The 21,442-nt window shown below is 39.5% G+C and overlaps 1 protein-coding gene and 1 long non-coding RNA gene across 9 annotated transcripts in view; one reads left to right on the top strand and one right to left on the bottom strand.

Annotated features, from left to right (window-relative positions):
* Window positions 1–18,501, bottom strand: part of MRTFB (myocardin related transcription factor B) — a 66,823-nt gene extending 48,322 nt beyond the window's left edge. For 3 of the 8 annotated variants that reach the window (XM_079320931.1, XM_079320939.1, XM_079320938.1), the window contains exons 1-3: window positions 18,388–18,501; window positions 15,408–15,452; window positions 916–1,088 (exon numbers count right to left, since the gene is read on the bottom strand). In XM_079320931.1, coding sequence (XP_079177057.1) covers window positions 916–1,069 — 154 coding nt within the window. In that variant the 5' untranslated portion in view covers window positions 1,070–1,088; window positions 15,408–15,452; window positions 18,388–18,501. Of the gene's footprint in view, window positions 1–915; window positions 1,089–1,190; window positions 1,268–14,441; window positions 14,539–15,407; window positions 15,453–17,933; window positions 18,229–18,387 lie in introns of those variants that run through there. The other 5 variants (XM_079320935.1, XM_079320933.1, XM_079320934.1 and 2 more) reach the window with 5 other exon arrangements.
* Window positions 18,502–18,635: 134 nt separating this feature from the next.
* On the top strand, window positions 18,636–20,967 carry LOC306809446. The gene is made up of 2 exons (XR_013776230.1): window positions 18,636–19,170; window positions 20,763–20,967. It is a non-coding gene; the product is annotated as an uncharacterized lncRNA (long non-coding RNA).
* Window positions 20,968–21,442: the final 475 nt, after the last annotated feature.

The raw sequence follows: 21,442 nt of genomic DNA, 5'->3' as shown, positions 1-21,442 counted from the left end.
CACAGTTTCTGTACTAACTTGTGCAAGTCAGCTTAACAACAGGGCAGAAAAACACTAGAACAGTTCAGCCTCCTACTGGACTACTGCCAAAGGACTCATTGAAGTAAACAAAAGGTTTAAAGGATCACTACCAAAGCTCACAGTAAGCATAATGCTTCCTGCATAAAAATATCCTACCAAAAAATACCCTTAAATATTTCAGAATTGTTTAAGTGACACTGTATTTCTGTGAACTGCAATCTCTTACACTTATAGACTTAATATAAAGAAAGTAGTGACATATTAAAATACTCTTGCAAATATCCAATTCTTGGTAAAAAGTAAAAATATGAATTTATTAAAACTACTTTCAATTTTAATTAATCAGATTCAAAGTTCACTTTTACAAATTTTCTTCTGACTTTCATCATTTCCACAAAAAATTGTTTTTAACCAAATTAACCAAAATTACTAAATCTGAACTTATAGATTAACAATAGTTTGGCTGCTGTGGAGGTTTGACAGGACACAGATACATACCCACCTCATCCATTTTGGTTTTACAGGAAATTAAGAAAAAACAAAATTTCCAGAAATACACTAATATTGAATTAAACTTTGTGGGACAGAACGCAAAACATTAATTACATATTATTTATGCAATAAACACTCCCACCATTCTTGAAAATTTTCCCTTTTTGTCTGATAATAATACAACTCACAAAAATATTTCATCACTACTGGTAGTATACAGCAGCCGGAGTTTTAGAAATCTCAGCTGCACGGCGGGTGGCGGAGTGGCCGCGCTGCCCCGGGCGCTGCCCCGCGCTGCGGGTGAAGCTGCCGGCACAGCCCCGCCAACATCCCGCAGCAGCGGGCGAGGCGCGGCCGCTGCCCGGCCCCTCCCGCGGCTCCGCGCCCCCCGCCCTCACTCACCATTCTTGCGCTCGGTGAGGGGCGGCAGGCAGGGGCTGGGCTGCAGCGACAGCCCCCGCAGTTCGTGCGCCACGGCCTCGCTGTGCGGGCTGGGCGCCAGCCGCGCCGGCGGCCCCAGCTCGTCCTCGCCGTCCGCCGGCCCCGCGGGCTCCATCCTGGGCACGTCTGGCGCTCTGCGGAAACAACGCGCCTCTGGTCACTCTCTGCTCCCACAGCACACACAGCCTCGGACACTGCTCTGCGCTCGGGGCACTTCCTTCCAACGCAAAACTCACCTTTCCAACTAAGGACATTACCTGCTGACTTCCCGCAAATGTTACGGGTTGGCAAAATGCACTCGGGGAATGAATGGATTCAGAGGCAATTGAACAGAAACATCTCCCGGTGTTTGCCCTCACCGTGCATGTCCAGAAGCTCCCGTGCCCCACCCGCGCATCAGCACAACATCCCCTTTTTCCAATAGCTTCTGTTAGAGAATGCTGTATTAATATATTGTGCTAACATACAAATGGCTTTTAATATTTTGAAGATCAACACTCTTTCAGATCCCAAATCAACGTCAGTATTGACACAGTACTTAGCACCACCAAAGGAGTGCATTGGAACTAGTTAATCCTCAGATCTCTCCAGCAAGGAAGACTTCTGGCCATGAATATTTTAAAATTAATTTTACTCACACTAGCTACTTATTGAATAGTTGAATAAAAGTCCCAATTTACTATTTCCTTCCTTTCTATCATTAGTGTAGCACTTAATCAACAGTAAGGAGAGAGAGAAGTATTAATTACTGGTTTAGGCTTTTTATACCTCACAGAACTATCAAGTCATTAAAATCTCAATAAATCAATATGGACCTCAGTAAGTGGATTCTTGGAAACTTGAATGGTATGAAATATTAATGACTCAGAAAGATCCACAAAAATGAAGAAATGTCTTATTATTGTGAGATTTTATTGTAAATTTTTAATTATTTTTCTTAAGAAACACAACTGCTTGCCATACTCAGCCTTAAATTTCAGACTTCAAATATTCTGAGTATAAACACCATATGTGTTGGGGTGTGTATTCAGAATTTTTAAAATGCAATATATGTTTCAATGATCAACACCAAAATATTTCAAGTGCTAACATGATACTTAAAAAACCAAGATGACAAAAAATTATCATGACCACCAAAGAATGGCCTACACTACAAAAGGATAGAATCATGTTCGGAAAGTGTGAATTGAAAAATAAGAAATACAAGCAAGTACTGCTTGATATACAACTAAATAGAACAATTATCATGGTTAAGTGCATATTTTTCATTATTTTCCCTAGTTACCAACTGGTGCTTTCACATTAAATGAAGACACATTAACTTACTGTTATGCAAGATTTTTTTTCTTTGTTCTTAGCTTTTAGAAGCATAATTTACTCAGCTCTCACTCGATTTCCTGACATTACACTCTCCTCAAACTCCCACTCACTCATACAAATTAAGTACATTATTAACCAAGCAGGTCTCTTCAGAGCAGAATTTAAGTGAAAATGTCCCTGCTTATCTGTTCATATTCACAGCATTTTATCCACAATTTACTAGTTATGAGTTGCCTTGGAGTCACTCTTCAAAGAGATTAAGCCACGTGAGCTGTATTCATGCTTTCAAACCAGACAAAATTAATAGAAACACCTTCTTGTACTAAAGGTTTAGCATTTGTCATGCTGCAGGTTAGCTTTGACTAATTTTCCCCCATGATAAGTAAACATCATGCTTTGAATGAAAACAGCTTGACTTTCACCACTTCTACAATGCACTGTAGAATTGGTAACATGTCCATCTCTTAATTTTTTGTTTCAGGAATGTACAGAAATGTGGGTTTATTATCCAGATCCAACTGAGAACACAGCATGAAATTAAATAATGTTGATTGCAGCACAGCAGCACAACTCAAAACAAGTTTGACTCCCACATAAAACGTGCCTGATCTGTGGTTTGAACATTAATAAATAAATCAGGTTGGAAGGGACTTTCTGGAGGTCATCTAGTCCATCCCACTGTCCCGTGGGACTGCCAGCTCTCAGGAACTTGCCTTGTCAGCTTCTGAAAATCTCCAAAGCAGGTGATGTCACCACCTCTGGGTAACCTCACTATGAATGCTTTGCCTGCCCTCTTCACACACAATTTCTTTTCCTGCTGATCTTGACTCTCAGGTCCCCATTTTCACTGTGGTTTCATTCAACACATTCAATGAATGTCACCATCAGGAAACCTCTAAATCCAAAGTTCTCTATTCAGAACTCTAACCCTAATTTTAAACTTTCCAGTTCACAGTAAAATCCCAGATATTGCACTTCTCTTTTCCTAAATCTTTTAGATAGGTTGCTAAAAATCCAGGTGTGTTCTCAAATGATCCTTTAACACTAGAACAACCCTATTGTTAGGTTGCTACATAATCTTTAAACAAAAGACACTCCAGAATTCCCAGAAAGTCTAAATTCCTCAAATTCTTTACTCATATCACATTTTATTCTCATTTCTTTTCATTATTACTTATGAACTGCTGCTGTATCAGACTACAGAAATACTTCTGAGCTAAGAACAACAAATTCTCTTAACCTTCCCCAAAAAGGAAAATGCATATCCCCACCCATTTACAGGGTTTTTTTTGTAGGTGGGAAAAAAAGTCAGTGACCTACATAATGAACATCTGGTTTAGATACACTAGGATCCTTACAGCTCCTTATTGAATCAACAAACAGAACTTCTTAAAAATATTATAAAGATTTGCAATAAAATATAAACAATTAATTTGATTTTTATCTCCTGTTCTATTATAATGTAATAAAGAATTCATTCAGCCATTCAACTTTCTGAAGACAACTCCTGAACTTGGCATCCATGAAGTTACTGCTTTGTCTTTAGTATAAGGTTTTCCTTATATTGACAAACTAATTTAGGAACTTAAAAATAACTTCTAAAAATATCTTTACAAACAAACAAACAAAAAGGAAATAAATTAAAAAAGTAATCTGTAAACATGTTTTTACACTGTTGCATGTATGATAACAAACAATTACCATTTTCTAGCACACTCATTTTAACTATCCAGATGAATACAATTGCTTTAGCATCAGGTGCAGGCTACAACCAGCAGCTTTTACTGCACATAAAGCTCAACTAAAGATATGCAGAATGTCTCCAATCTATTTTTAGTCTTCAAAAGCCACTTCATTCTGATGTTTCTAATATAACCAATTGTTTGTACATCAAGAATTCAAACATGAAAATGAGTAGTAGAAAACATTTGTTCACCTTGTTTAAAATCAAACCCTGTACAATAAACACTTTATCCAACAACCATGTGCAAAACTGAGAAACCTCTGATTTAGAATGTAAAGCCCATGATACTCTCCTATTTTATATTAAAGATAACAATTTGCCTCCTTTTTCATTTGTTTGAAGTCTCCTCAATCCTGAAGAATTAATTTCAGATTTGCCATCTGCATTTACAGATGGCAACCATTATCTGTGTAACCCCTGAAGCAGACCTATACACAATTTTTTTTAAAACACAGTTTTAAAAAATCCATTCTATTAAAGTTTCAATATTCTACTTAACACATTCCAAGAAAGCACCTTTTATACCAGGCTGATCTGACAAAAAGCAGTTGTCACTCCAGGAGTTTCTGCTCCCTTCCATGAAACTAAGACACCTGAAGTTAAAGCTGTGTGAGCCATCACTCCGCTAGGTATGAAAACAATTTCTGCTTTTGAACTATTGAAAAGCATAACACCATTTTATTTCCAGAAACTAAAAATAAAATTTAGTCTTAAATTATTCCAGTTGGCTGGTTTTTGTCACTGGTTTTTTTGTTGTTGTTTGAACAGAGAATTCAGGAAAAAAATAATTTTCCTACTTAGCCTTTAGAATACATTATCAAAATAGAATCTGCACCAGCACTGCTAGGAGACTTCAGTTCACATTTCCCTGACAAGTACATAGGAACAGTGTTCCAGCACTGGCAAACCAGAATCCTGTACAATGTATGAGCCTTATGTAAGTGTTCTCACAGATTGTAGGTGGTTGCTATCTTCTTAACTGCTGAAGACAAACGTTCCTTTTATTTTTAAACATTTTATCTTCAAAAGACAAAATGTATTTCCTTGGAAAAATCTTATAATCTTGTACTTCCCTGCTACTTGAGACACCAGAACTGGTATTTATTTGGCACAAGCTCTGAAATCTGGATGACACTTCAGTAGTAAATCAGCTTTTATTTCAGTGATCTGCTGGAAAATAACAGTTCAAGAATCACAATGCATTCAAGCTTTGGCCAAGTCAACTGGCTGACGTTAACACTGCTCACTTGCTCACACCTGCAAGGAACTTGGGTCACTGTACCCAGTACAGTACTGAATTAACAGCCATCAGATATTAGCACTATCTCCAGGATTTACAGAATCATAGTGTGAACATGAGCACTCAATTTCTCCATTTATAAAACTCAGTAAAATTTAAAACTGGCAGTTTGTAATACACCAGAATCTTTAGTGGGGAGAATACTCAAAATGTAAAATGTAGAGCTTGTTTTGTTTTCTTACCTTTTTCTTCAATGTATCAGTAAACACTAAAAAAGATCCTAAAGAGTGTGAGATCCAGCAGGTTAACTAACAGTTGCTAAGGCAGGCTGTTCCATTAAGCTTTTTAGTCTCCCTCTCAGTGCCTGGAAAGACTTGGAGATCTGAGCAGTGGGAACAGTGATTTCTGACATTGAGGCCAATAAGCACTTCGGGGGCTGTTACAGTTTTAAATATTCCTTCTATTTGAGCAGTGGGCATCAATAATTTGTACCTGAGAGAATGTGAGAAGTCACAATCTGAGACTGACCTGGCAATTCCCCTTCCCCCATCGTGAAGAAGAGCAAGGACTGCTTTCAGAATGCAGCAGACCTTACTGGTGCCTACACAGGCCTACAGCAAACTTCCCTCCTAGGCTACACATTTGTCCAGTCCAGGGGTCAGACCCTTGGAATGCTCAGTCTGTCCTTTCTTCCAAGGATCAACACACATCAGGCTTGAACATAAACAAAGTTGCTGGGAACATTCAGCTCACTGAACAGTCCGGGAACTGGAAGCTGCAGGAGTCATTTCCCGGAGACAAGCACTGGAACACCCACTCCAAGAGGAGGAAGAGACACAGGGCTTTAAAGGATGGCTCCTCTCAGCATGCTGCCTATCAGCAAAGAGCAAAGAGAAAATACAGAAACAAATCATGGGCTTGGCTGCAGTCTCCATCTCCATCAGTTGCTGGAGCAACACCAAAGAGGGGACGTGCTGCGAAGGGGGTGATGTTCCTCAGCCCAGCCACAGCCGCTGCTGGAGCTCAGAAACGCAGCAGGGGCTGTGGGGGCATGAGCCCAATGGGACAGGCACAGCCTCACCTCTGCCATGCTGACACCCCTCACACAGACACCATCCTACTGCAGCAGGTGAACTCTGACATGAAAACTGGCATTTAATTACCATATTGAAACTGCAATCTCACAGTTAAAACACAGTGTCGATAATTAAGTTTTGTGGTCAAATACAGGGCAACATGGATTTAAATCATACAGCTATTTTTATGAAGGCAATTATATAAAAGATGAAAAGGATGAGAAAAATCAGCAGCTGACTAACCATGAGTAATCACCCTAGATTATGCATTATGAAAAACTCACTATTACTATTCATTTTTTAAAAAAACGGTGTGCAGAAGTAACTGGATAAAACTGAGGTCCTGTCATACTTCTCACTGTTCCAGTATCTGGAATAATGTGTTTGTTCCAGGAGCACAGAGTCCTCTTTTATAAATAACCGAGATTAAATTTCTGTAACTGTCTGCTCTAGCTAAATTAATACCACTGAACAGACACCAAAAGACCCCCAGAAACTCATTTAACACTTCTACCTATTTTGATAATAATGCTACATTGAGGTTCTCTTTACTAATTCTTCACAGGAAATCTTTAAATCTTAAGTCTTTGGACTGATCGAAAAATTAAAAATGAATAAGCTACATGGAAAATGCACATTGTCAATGAGATAAGGTATAGAGAATTACTTGTAACTGGACAGAGGCTGGGGATGAGTCAGGAGAATCTTTGATGATACATTCCCTCCACTGCTACCTCCAGGCAGGGAAGAAAAAAAAAAAAATCACAGTAATTGGTAACAGGAGCTGTGCCCTGCTAAGTGCAAATTAATTACCCAGCAGTGTGGGGCTGTGAGGAATAAAGGCAACCTCCCACAGCTCCATTAAAGTGTGGGGAAACGAAAGCCTACCCTGTCACTGTGTAGGGTCATAGAGATGATTTATCTATTCCTTTCTCACATTACTGCCTTCTCAAACTAACCTGTTCAAACAAGAGTTGGTGAAATCTGGGTTACACATAAACCTTCATTGGAAAGAATCTACCTCATAGCAATGTTGTGAAGCTTACTGTTTAAATACATTAAGGTTTCATACAAATATTTTAAGTAGTTGTAAATATTACAACTATCTTCTGTATTCACATTTCAAGGGCTTTAAAAATATAATAATAGAATTTATTCAAAATGCTAAACTTCTTGCAAATACTGTAAGTAAAGCAAGCAAAGACTCAATATGCACAATATTCATCACTGAAATAAAGCCCATACCTTGAGATGATGTTTAAATTTTTGTTTGCTGATTATATAAAACTGTTCAAATATGTCATCTTATTTTAAGAAACAGTTGTGAAACTCTGCAGTGTGCACCAAAATCAATAAATCAGTCTGAGGGAACAAACAAAAAGTAAAGTCTAAAATTAGTTGCCTCTTAAAGGTAACACACAGTCAACAACCTCCATCTTTAAGGAGAAGCCTGAACTGCTCTGCTATTCCACCCTGTGAGAGAGATGCTCACCTCCAGAGAGCTGTTTAAGAGCATGCATGGAAACAAACATCTTGATAACCCAGGACAGCTCTCAATTTACCTTCCAATTACCTTCTAATGATGCAATGCTTCATAAGCAGAAGCTATGCTGTGTTAACTTGCAGTGATTGCACAGAGTTCATAAAGATTTGTGCTGAAAACTCTGAATCATGAGAGGATGATGATTTACTCCACCAACAAGTAAATCCATCTTCCCTACCAGCTGCTGCCTGAGCACTCAGCAGCAACCAGAATTCTGACCACAATACATTTTCCAAGTGTAGGAAATGTTGTTCCATGACTTCTTGTAAATTAATTCAGGCACAGTCCTCAACTATTTTTTTACTTTTAATCATCCTATAAGCCAACATAATTTGATTTATCTCATCTTTTCTGTGGATATTCTTAATAAACAATGCTCCTCTTAAGGCATTGTTAAGTGGTTCAGCTGGTTCCACTTCATTAAATAAATACAAAGCTGTCATGGCAGATATCCTCACTAGTTCTATTAAAATAAAGAACTTCATAAAAATACTTAAAATTAGATAGGCAAAACATAAGGTAGTATCTTCTTTAGATGTTACTGTATATGTAAATATGTTGTGTGCAAATGGTCAGGAAAACATTATATTCCTATTTTTTAGTATGTGAAGATGATGTTGGTTGTCAGTATTCTACATTTGCTTTAATACTCAAATTTTAAAAGCTGACATTAACATTGGCAACAAATACTTCTAGGCTGAGTTTACAAAACAACACAAGGTCAATTTTACACCTAAATTTAGCAAGGCAAAGAAACCAACCAACCAAAAAAAACAACAAAAAACCTATCTGCACTAGTGTGGTGTGCAAACAAATGATGCTTCTAGTTTTTCACCCTCATAAATGTCTACATATTTAAATAATTTATTTTTTTTAACAATGAAACAGTGACATGTGACTTTAGAAGTAACTTATTTGAATTCCAATCAACAAAAATTCCAAAGTTCTTAATTTCAATTTTAATATGAAGTGCTTTGCAGTAGTGTTTGAATAATTGTAAGATCAACTCATTAGCCTGCCCAAAAGCAAGTTTACTTCTTCTGGTCTATGATGGAACTTTGTGGAAGGAATTTGTAAGATCCCCGATTTTCTGTGGCCAGCAAAATTAAGGTGTAGCCAGAAGAATGTATTTATGTAATTGAAGTTGCCAACATAGGAAAAAATCAAAACCCAAGTGTTCATCTTGGAATTATAAATGCACTTGATAGCTCAGACAATAATTAGTAACTTCTACCAATGAATTGGATCAAAATCTTTCCCAATTCCTCTATGTGTTCAGACACCTTTGATAGCCAAAATAGTGGTCCAACTCAAAAATGAATGTTGGTAAAGCTATGAAGGCATTTCAGGAAAGGTTAGATGACTCCATGATTTCATTTGTTTGCTTGGATACACTGAGATGTTCCCCTTTATGACTAAGGTGCAGGTGCTATTCTGTTTATTTTACTGCCTGTAAACCAAGCCCTTGAATTGAACAAAGCAAGGAAAGCACAAGGATTGAAACCAAAGAGGAAGGAACTGCAGGACTGCTTCCTGTAGAACGTGCTGCTTTCTATCTCCTATCAGAAGTGGGACTGAACATTGCACAATCATTTCTAGTAGGTAAGATTTCTTGAAAAATCTATACTTGAAAAATCTTTGCTTCTTTTTATATCTACACACTTTACAGAGATTAGCAGTTTTTGTATTATTTAGTGTTCTCTTAAAAAAATACAATCAACTTCTATTGGACAGAATTTAACATTAGACATTAATTCAAAATAACGTAAGCATAATTAGAGATTATAAGCAACTTCAGTTTAGGCAATCTTGCAAAAATCAGAATGATTATATCTGAGCTGAAATTTAGTGCCGTGCAGAAGGTCCTCAGTTTAGCAGCCCCCACTCACAACCTTAGGACTTAAGAAAAATCTCTCTCACACAAACTTTTTGCTGCATATTGACTTGGACCAACACAGCTACTTTGAAGTATTAATAATGCAAACAGTAACTTGAATTAGCTCCCATGGAGACCAGTCAACTTGTTGCTCCCAACTTCTGAAAATGAAACTTTTAGTATTTAATCTGCTAATGGACAAAAGGAAAACTTAGAAGGTGACAGGTTAATGTTTAATTTAAAAAAATATAAAAATCAACTTGCAGTATATCTTAAGGAGCTGCTATCTACTGTGCATTCATTACCTGATTTACACCAAGTGCTTAGAGTTCATTTACAATATTCTTTTTTGTTTCTTACCTCTAATTCCACATTGTGTTACATGGTCTCATTTTTTATATAGCAGTGACAAAAGGTCACAATCTGAATGCAATTATATCACTTGTACTAGATTTACACCTTACAGCATCTTCCCAAGAATTAAAGTGGTTCTTTTTTTTAAACAGAAACAAGGATGCAGATTGAAAGAATGCTGAATTCCATGCAGTTCAGCAGACTTCCAGGAAGAAAAATCCTGCAACAAAACCTCAGCCCTGACACTCCTAAACACTGGAAATTAAGCATGAAGATATACCACACACACAGTATTATGACTAACAGCATAATAAATAAATTGTTAAAGATAAAATGACACTCTTCCCTAATCAAAAATCAAATTTTTACTTTCCAAATCAAACACATTTCTTCCAACAACAGACAGGGTAAGACTACTGGAAGGAATATGACTTAGTGCTTCTTTATAAATACAGATCCAAGATAATAAGTGATGTAGCTTAATCTCCAGATCAACACCCATATTCTAAAATAATTGGAAGAAGTATGTTATCAGTATGGTGCCTGAAAACTCTGATGTTCTAAACACTTTAATGCTATAATCCACAGTTCATGCCCTCAGTGCTTTAAGAACCAATTTCTCACGATCTCCAAAACTAAAATGAACTTAAATTCCATTTTCCCTACTGAAATTAGCTAAAGACTAATAGGGCAGAAACTCTGGGTCAGGAGAGTTTATGTAGCCTAAGGCCAGTTTCAAAGAAATCTTATCTGTTAAACTATTGTGTTCCAATATTTCATTCCATACAAAGCTGCTTGTTTAAAAATAAATAAAAAATAGATGGTAACATAAAATTGTTTACAGTAAGCTACAAATTTCTGTACTTAGAAGCTGTCACACATCTACTTTCTATAGTTCTTGTAGTTTGAGCAGCACTCAAAATACTTTAAAAAGATACTACAAAGCTTTATTAGAAACTCTATTGGAAAACACTGATTATCTGATGAAAACAAGATATTCATTAATATAATCTGGTCAGATATAAATACTGTAGCCAAGGAGTTTTTTCTCTTGGTCTATTTTCTAGGGTCAGATTATAGTAATTTTTCCCCAGATCACTTCAATATCCACTTTGCTGATTTCTATTGCTGAATTCACTACTTTTTCTATCCTCCATGTATCACTAAATCACCTCATCTCAGCTTTATCCATCAAAAATGCTCTGTATACCATCCTTCCTCAATAACCTTCTCTTGAGCATGTTCCTCAGCCAGCCAGCACAAGGCTTGGCCTAGGCTTTCCAAAGTCTACTATTGATGCCAAGAGCCCACAGGCAGATGCTCTGGAATTCTCTTCTGCACCACGTCCAGGCCCCAAGTGCCCCAGGTATTTGAGGAACAGCAGGTGTAGAACTGTGTCCAGGGGTCTCCTGTGAGTGTGGTTTACTCTGCAGCAAAGGGCAGCAGTCTCACTGTTTTATTTACCCATCCCCCATGTTCAATGGCTGGGCTGGCTCCACATTCCCTGTGCTCCTGCCTGCAGCATTTCCAGGACACCAAAGATGAACTATGGGCCAGAGCAAGTTCTCACCATCTGCATTTCACCCTTTCCAAGAGACTCTACTTTTCTCTTTTACCAACTCTGCATGACAAGTTTCTAAAATTAGGCTTCTGATGTAGGACTGGTATAAGAGTCATCCAATGGTTTAACTGGCAGAATAGAGGAAGGGTGGAACATCTGGCAGAGGAGAGAGGATCTGATTCCAGAAGAAATCACGTATTACACTCTGTTATTCACAGAAGTAAAGAAAGTTGGTTAACACTGTCTACAGATATAGACAGAATTCTTTTGGCCTTGATTTAAGTTGGAAGACTTATAATTGCCATAACCATAAAGATGGTTTATATTTTGCAAAAACTGACAGTATTTGCTCAGTACTTTGTATTAGGGTGCTGCTGTATTATTTGATATTAACATAAAGAATTATTACTGTAATTAACTCATACAAATTCAGAGATAATAAGAAAGTGCAAAACAAAGCAGTAACTGTTTTTACTAGAAACACCATAAGTGAGCTCTACCCTCATAAACTGGGTATTAAAAACCTTCTGCAGTCCAGACACTTCAAATGAAACTGAATTGTTGAAAACATTAAGTAGAAAATTGTGAGGTTTCCAGTTGTTTCCATAAATTCCTAATTCACACAGGTTACAAGTCTTTAACAGAAACCTTATAAATATACTAAGCATATTTATAAAGAGTAGCTGTACAAAGAGTACAAATTACGTACTGAAAAACATTTGCAAAACATTAAGGATTTTTTGGGGGGTGTCTTAGTTGTACTTTCCATGGAAAAATAAAATTTTATTTTTAAAGATGAAATCCTAAAAAAAATAGTGTACCAAGTCATATATATGAAAAAAACACTCAAAAATAGTTCAGACAGATTTATTAGTCCATCCAAAAACTCCTAAAATAACACACAAATGGTGCAATTCAGGCCAACCATAATGAACTAGTGGGAGATTGCCACTAGCTTCTGTATAGCCATCTCAGTATATTCAGCAAAGTTCATTCTTAGAATACATCAGTCCTGAGACTCTCACCTGCCACAGCACCAAGGGAAGATGATAAAAGTACAAACACTTTGTTTTCACACTTCCAGTCACTCATGTGCAAGGGAATGTGCCCAGACAGCCAATGCACAATGTACAAAAGACTGGTAACACTTCGTGGAGCATTTTAAAGCCCAACATGAAATTAAGGATGGCATTAGGTGTTCTCTCAGATAACACCTAAGTACAAACCCCTAATACCCAATTTACACTGAACTCCTGCCAGTGTAGGAGAAGAGCACCTGCACACAGAACTGCACTTGTAGCACTGTAAGGAGGAGACAGCCACCAGAGACACACTCACACACACACTGCTCTGCCTGTGTCACAACATTACTTCCCTAAAGCTTTACTAACATGTGGTTATAAGTCATGAAAAGCTTTAAGCATGTGTTCAACTTTGTGCAACCTATTTAGTGTCAGAAACACATGTTTAAAGCTTTGCTGGATTGCAACTTTACCAAGCTACACATTTTCAATTTTAAACATGTGGGGAAGCATTGCAGCAATGTAGCTAAACAGAATTTCAGTAGCTGGAATCCTGTGTCTCTTCTACCTTTTCTGCGTAGCAAATACTGAGAAATTTGTCTCTACCTGAGATATAAGAACTATTTTTGGGTATTAACTGGACTTAACTGAATACACTAACAATTTGAACTCATTTTGATGAGTTTCTCTGCTGAAATTTTATGAGCTACCTCTTTTACATTTAAAGAATTACTAAGAAACTAATTTTAATGTCTCTAGAATTTGTAAACAAGTTTTCAGCATCTGTTCCCTAACCTTCCAGCAGGCTTCTAGCATTAGACACAAAATGTGCAAATAAGAACACAACTGCATGTCCTTTTCAGGTATGTAACTAGGACTACCTATGTCATAAATTCACTTAGAAGGGTAGAAAACCAGCAGGTTTCCTTTTTTGTCTTTATTTTTTGTTTTGTTAATTTGTGTTTCACTAGTTGGTGTGAAGATCAAAATTGAGTGTAACTAGGACTTCTCTCTCACTTTGTTGCTTTTGGCACCATGCCTAGGTAAAAACCACTTTTCAAACATTTAATTAATGGCTTAAGCCAAGTACCAAATATGAAATCTTAAAATACTCTCTACTGAGTCAACAATCATAGACATCCAGTTTATTGCACAAGTGCAAAACTGTTACATTAACATCTGGATTTAATAACAGTAATCTGAACACGTGAAGAAATTCTGTTATATGCATTTGCTTTAGAGTTTCAGGACACGGAAGATTGATGTCTACCACAAAAATCTTTGCCACAGAAGGAAAGTTTCAAAAAAGTTCTATTCTGCAACTAACACTGGGCAATTTTGGGTCTTGAACTTCAGGTGCTAAAAAGATTTAAAAACAATGCCAGGAATACTGGTTCCCTGTTCTCAGCACAGCTTGGAAAAGTTTCATTTGAAGAAGCAAACATGAAACATTCATGGCTGTAAAGTGCAAACAGCCTTAATTTCAGTTGTTTATCTCTTTTTCTGGACATGCAGCTAAAACAGCAGCAGATTTATTCACAGTAAGAATCAACAGTTGCAGATTTACTAAAGGAGGACACAAAGTGAACTGGTTTGCCAAGTCTAATCAAACCTGCTCTTCACACAACCCTAAACACACCTTGCCTTCAGGTTAGGGGAAGCTCTCCTTCCTTTAAGTGTTTCTAGTTGGGAATTTTTGCCTAATACAGTTCTGGGGTTTGTCTGAATACATCAATGCTACAGATACATACCCCCTTCTGTGTATATCCAGTTCTGCACATCTTGTTCTTCCAGTCTCTGGAGCAGCTCTTAGCCATGAGAGTCCTGTGCAGTGTCTGCTTTTTCTGTAGAGATGGAACCAATGCCCTGGTTCATCTAGGAGACCTCAGTGGAAACTATCAAGAGGTTTTAACTTTGATGCTCTGTCTTGGTCATCCTGAAAATCAGGCAACCTGTCCCACCCTCTTCTTCCCCACACAGAAAACAAGGAGTGAAGGGCAGGATCTGAATTTTCACCATTTAGGGACCAGCTAAACACCAGAAGCACACAGTTCCAGAAGTGAGAATGTGTTAGTCAATACAACACAACTTCCTTGTTTTACTAAGCTGCTTGACTTCCCTTCCTAACATCTCCTGAAACAGCACTATCAGCAGTCATTAAACATCCTTGGTTACTCCCTTTGAGAGAGAATTTTCCTCATCTATAACTGGATTGATTTAACCAAACCACATGGAGTCTAGAGTCCCTCTGGAGGTACTGTGCTGGTACAAGCCTGAGTCACTGCAGAAAAACTGTTAAAAATAAACAAAATGCTCTACAGACCAAAGTTTTAATGTCAAAACTATTCACATTTGGAAAACATCTAACATCTGTGAAGGCTTGCAAGCACGGCAGTCCTTTAAAAAGAGAAAATATTGTTTAATCAGCACATGAGTACTTAAGTCATAATCTTAAGAGGTGATTAAAACCCACTCATATCAAAAGTCAAAGCATAAAATCACAGTAACTTGCTCTTAAGTTTATGTAATAGAAGTACTACACATAGCCAAATTTCTGTTTGTATAGGAACAGATCTCCTGGAAAATCTTCCATTTCAACAGGATTATAAAACCAGCACAACTTAAAGGGATACACTGCTTATGAAAAAAAATAGCACAGTAGGTTTATAAAAAGAACTTATTCAAAAAGTTTAAATTTTTAAAGATACAGCACTTACCTTGTATCTCTAGCACCCTCCTAGAGTGTCTGTTTCAGCACATTCCTGATTGGTTGGAAAGTAAAAAGGAAAAACAAAAATCACAAAGATGTCTCAAGGATTCTTTATTTTTAAAATTACATATTTTGTTCTACCTAAGAAACTAAAACCTTAAGGATACTAGTTCAGCTTTCTCAGTTTCTGCAGTTTTGAGATGTTAAAGTGTGTCATTAGGCTAAAATCCTGAGAGTAAAGTGAATTCAATATATTCTATGTAAATCTTTCAGTACCTTTCATATTCCTACTCAAATTCTAAGGCAATATTTGTCTTTCCAATTACCTCTGGCAAGAACAGCAGTACCAGAGATGCATCATCTGCTCCTTTTAACTCAACTGCAATATACAAACCCAGCCCTAGTTCCTTCAAGTCTTCAAACTTGAAAGTGCCAATTATACAACAGAAATATATTTTTCTATAGATTCCAATACAATTGAATGTCTATCAAAAAAATAAAACCCCTTCACATCCACATTTTGTCCTTTTGCTATGCCACCAACTCAAATGGACTTGTTACAACATCAATGTTTCATTTATTAGAATATTTTAAAATATCTGTACATATATACATATACACATATGATTAAGTTAAAAAAACCTACTGCACACTGTATTTAGAAAAGTTTAAAATATCAGTCATTTTAAAATCTACCATTTATCAAATGCTGTTTCATACAGTAACACTAATGGGGCGTTCCAGTTTTGGATTTGAACCCACAGGTATCAGACTTAAACATCCCTGATATTGTTCAGCCACAAAATTTTACCTTTGATCCCAGAGAATAATCCTATTTTTAATTCTTTTACAGGCTGAAGCTGATGTTATGGTTTCTATACATATCATTAACAGAGGTTAAAAGCTAAACATGTAAAAAAACCAAAACACACAAGAGGAAGAGGTTACAAGATGGAAATGCCAAAAAGGCCCACAAAAATAAATGGCCTATGATAAAATATATTCCCTCTTCCTTCCAATAATCATTTCATCAGTAATCTAAATGCTGTTTAAAAAATCCCAAACCTCAATTAAGTATATTTGCTATCCATTATTATATTAATCCATTGTGTCATCAATTACCTAATTCCATTGCTAGGCTAACAAGTAAAAGTTCCAATTTTTAAAGTATTTTATGCATGCAAACCACTAAATTTGTCTGAATATCTAAGTATTAACCCTTAGTATTACAGCTGTTTTATCATACCTCATTCAACAGAATATGACAAATAGAAAAGGTAAGTATTAAGTGATTTCCATTTTATTGTATGACTGCTTCTAAAAACTCATTTGCATCATTAAGTTCAGTTTTCTACACTTCTCCAGATACTGCCAAATCCTGAAAGATGTTCACCTCTCCCAATAATGTACTAAGGATCTTCAGCTTCCAGATGTTTTTATTTGCTTAATAACTCGTGTCATTACCGGAGCAACCTTGTCAAGTTTTAAATGCAAGTTATACCACATAAAGTCACATCTGCCCTAAGTAATTACACAGGAAAGAAAACTTTAGGAAAGGAACAAGATAAAATGTCACACATTAAGATAATAATTTTATGAAATGCCAGCTGTGCCTTTGTTGAGAGCTTTAAAAGCTCAATTAATTCAAAACCTGGACTTTTTTTTTTCTCATAAAGGAAAAGATGGAGCATGAGGAAGTGTGAACACCTTCCCATAAACAAGAACAAGACAATTTTCCTGATATTTACTTCATAACTGAACAAGTTATTCACTTTAAATCTGCAGTCTTTATTTCAGCTAATTGTGTGCAGCAGGCATAAGTCCTATCTCTCTACTGCACTGAGACTGACTAACAGCAGTTTTCTGCACTGCACACTTGCACACCAATACAAAACCCACATAAACGGAACCAAGTCAAATGTATTTGCTGGCAGAAAAGCACGGCACGGCAGCACAGCTCTGCACCTGGCTCCCCGCGTCCCAAAGACTGTCACTGCCGCAAGTGTCACCGAGCGACCTGCACCCGCGATGTGATCTGTGCATACAGGTGCTGTGGATAGACTTGTTAACAAAGCTGATTCTGGAATCACGGAATCATCAGGCTCTGAAGGACCTTTGATGTCGTTCAGTCCAACCATCAAACAAGCACTGCCACTGAAACCTCTAAACCACATCACCCAGCGCCATATCCAGTCTTTTAAATGCCTTGCGGATGGTGACTCCACCTTCTAAGGCAACCTATTCCAATGCCTGACCACGCTAAAATGGATTAACCAAGTGCCATCTAAATCCACGCATGTCGCAGAAAATGAGCCGAACTCGTTAACATCCCCTGGTCTGAGGGTCACGGCTCCTCCCAGCCCAGCGACCTCCGCTGCAGCTGCACGATGGGGTCAGGGAGGGCCGAGGTCTCCCCTGCGCGGCTGCCGGGCGAGGCGCTCCCATCTCAGCGTCCGCAGGGTTCGGGCCGGGCCCGCAGCGCCGCCCTACAGCCCACGGCCCCGCACCTCCCCCGGGAGCGAGTGTTCCTCACTGGCAAATAATAACACAGGGCATATCCACCAGCGGTCCCACGGCAGCGCTCGGGCCGGTGCGAGCCGCGTTCCAGGGCGCGGTGCGGGCACCCGGCACCTCCACCTGCCCGGGGCCCAGAGCGGCCCGGCAGGGCTGGAGGGCCGCCCCTCCCGGGTGCCCGCCTGCGGCCTCGCAGGAGCCCTGCTCGCCCCAGGCAGGGAGGGGGCGGCGGCCGCTCTCGGCACTCCCGCCCTCCTCAAGCTCCTTCAGAAGGTTCTGCGGGCGGGGCGGCTCGCAGCCCACCCCGAGGCCGGGCGGCGATGGCTGCCCGCGGTGCCGGCGCCGCTCCCGCTCAGCGACCCGGCCCAGCCCGTCCCAGCGCGCGGCAGCGCGGCCTCCCCGTGAGGCGCGGACCCGTGAGGCGGCCCCGGCCGCGCGCGCCCCGCGCCCCCCGCCCGCGCTGCCCCGCTCACCCCGGCCCGCCGCGGCCATGTTCCTCTCGCGAGCTCTGCGCCGGGACCGCCCTCCCCGGGCGCGCGCCCCGGCGGTTGGCCCGCGGGCGGGGGCGGGGGAGCCGCGCGCGCTGGCGCCGCGCACGTGCGGGAGGCGGGGCGGCACATCCGGGCACTCGCGCCCTCAGAGAGCGAGGCAGAGGGGAGCCGGTCTCACCTGCCGCCGGTACGGGGTCGCTGAACCGCTGAGGTTGGAAAAGAACTCTGAGATAATCGAGTCCAACTTAGGACTGAACACCACTGTGTCAACCAGACCATAGCACTAAGGGCCACGTCCAGCCTGTCGTTAAACACCTCCAGGGACGGTGACTCCACCACCTCCCTGGGCAGGCCATTCCAATGTCTAATCGCCCTTTCTGGAATTAAATTCCTCCTGCGTCCAACCTAAGCCTCCACTGGCACGGTTTAAGACTGAGTACTCACGTCCTGTCGCTGGCTGCCTGGGAGAAGAGTTCGACCCCTACTCTTGCAATCTCCTTTCAGCTACTGGTAGAACAGTAACATCATCCCTGAGCCTACTTTTCTCCAGGCTGAGCCCCCTCATCTGCTCCTCATAGGAGTTGTGCTTCAGACCTTTCCCAAGCTTCGTTGCCTTTCTCTGGACACACTCCAGCACCTCAATGTCCTTCCTAAACTGAGGGCTCCAGAACTGGACCCAGCACTGGAGGTGGGCTGTGCCCTCACCCGTGCCAAGCACAGGACAATCATTTCCCAGTCCTGCTGGCCGCACTATTCCTGGTGCAGGTATTTGTGACAGTTCTCTGGGATCGCTCCCCAGGCCCCGGCAAATCGCGCCGTCCCTCACGGACTGTCCCTGGGGCCCCGGGCAGTGGCGGGAGGGCCGGACCGAGCCGTGCCCGGGGCTTTGTCCCGGGGCGGGCGGAGCCTGAGGCGGGTGGGCAGCGCTCGGTCCCTCGGCGCTCTCCTCGGGGTGCTGCAGTCACGCGAATTTGAAATTCGAAGCCGATGGATTGGGTATGACTTCAAATGTTGGCTGTGCAAACATTCACAGACAAGATGGGACTCATATCTCCTGTATTTCGCCTTCAGGCTTAGTGTATGAGGTGACTGAACTTGATTCAACATCAAACCAATCACGAGGGGAAAAAATTCTTCAAAGAAGTTTTGGAAACCTGATGATTTACACTTGAGAATGTGCAATAGAGAACACAGGCATTTGTTCTGTGATCAGAATATGATCATGCACGCACCCAGTAATTTATTGCACATATTGTGCAAACCTGTGCTTACAGCGAATATCTAACAAATTGACTTTTATTAATACAAAACCAGTCCTGTTCTGTAAGTACGTACTGCATCGGGCCCACTATTATGCAACCTTGTGTTTGGGTTATATTTTTTTTTTAGTTCACAGATTGAGCTGGACTAAGCTGCCACTTGGTGCAATGGTCTAATACAGCTTTTTTATTATTTGCAATTTGCTGATGTCCAGGAGCTTGCTAAGAGACTGCATCAAGCTTACATTACACGCAGACCAAGCAAAAGAAGCAGGTTCCCTGCTCCAAAAGCGTTTTTCAGTGCAATTGTTCAGCAGTGATTCCACAGGCACAAAAAAAGTCAGTTTTTAATTCCTTATGATTTTAAGACATCATTCCTATACTCTTCACTACAAATGAATCCTTTGACATTGAAAGAATTACTTGTTCAAATTGTTTTAGATGGATTGGAAGGTTATTTTTTTGTTAAGCTTTGTAAAAGGGGAAATATCTCTCATATTTCACTAGATTACAGTTAACGAATCAGATTTTATCCAGAAACAAACTAAAAGCAGCAATGTAGAAGAGCATTGTGCAAGAGGTGTAAATCTTTTTAATGTTACAATCCAGCCTAGATCATTCCAGTTGTTCTAATGGCTGCATTAATGGGCATTGCCCATTCATTGGTTAGAAGGGTATAAACATGGTTCATATTGCAGAACACATGGAGTATTCCTTGCAAAAGTATACTTTAGAACTTAAAAAGCTTGGAAAAGAGATGTCTGAGAAAAAGGTGTGTTAAAGGGTTTGACATTAAACACAGATGTGCTCTTTTCTTGCGGGCATTTGTGCTTTATGAAACCAAGTGGTGATAGGAGCCAATGAAAAAGACACATTTAAAGTGGCAAATAACTACTTAGAAACAGTTTCTTCCACAAAATCACTCCATGGAAATTGTCCAGCTCCACACAATTGTTCTTGACTTTTGAGCACCACCTTTCCTGTCTTGGGTATGCACATGTGCAACACTTCCTTCTTCTTACAGAGTAGTTCAACAAGAGCCCTTGGCATATGCCTCCAAGAATAACAGTGGATTCTATATTCCCTTTTTTATAACAGGAGAAGGATAAGAAGCAGTGATACAGTGGTTGAAGCTGCCAGAGCAATGCAATGCTATGCAGCAAAAGGATGGGCCCAACTCTCTCTGTCACTTTCAAATCAGTGTTCTGCTGTTAGAAACTGCTGAACATGAAAAGCAGATAAATGACACAATATCAGCATTTTAATATTCCAATTAATGCATAAATAAAATTATTTATTGTGATTTCTAGTGAATATGTATTTAATCATGCAATTGTAAGCTGTATATTTTAGGGAAGGATTGTTTGTTTAATGAAACAATGCAAACATCTTTTAGGAGTTATTCAGAAATTACCTATGCTTTTCAGTTCTAGTGCAGGCTTTATATAAAGAATTTGATTATTCTATAGATGTAAACACTGTGATTAGATTTGTAAATAAAGACAATTCATTCTTTACAACGTACAATAATATACTCTGTAATAGTGTCAACCACATATTCGATAGGGGTATTAAATTTCTGGATAAAATTAATTGAGTAAAGACCACAATTTTGCCACCTGGCTTGCAGGATTACAGAATAGTAGTGCAGTTGAGCAAGCTACTTTGAAACTGGGGCAAGAATTACTACAGCTTCTCCTAGAGTAATATAATTTGTAATTATTAGGTTTCGATATATTCCTTAAAAGTCTGAGATCAAAAGATTGGCAAAACCTGTT

The sequence above is a fragment of the Erithacus rubecula genome (genome assembly GCF_903797595.1).
Source record: "Erithacus rubecula genome assembly, chromosome: 17".
Taxonomy (NCBI): domain Eukaryota; kingdom Metazoa; phylum Chordata; class Aves; order Passeriformes; family Muscicapidae; genus Erithacus; species Erithacus rubecula.
Note: the sequence above shows the minus strand (reverse complement) of the source record. Positions and strands in the feature narration are given on the sequence as shown.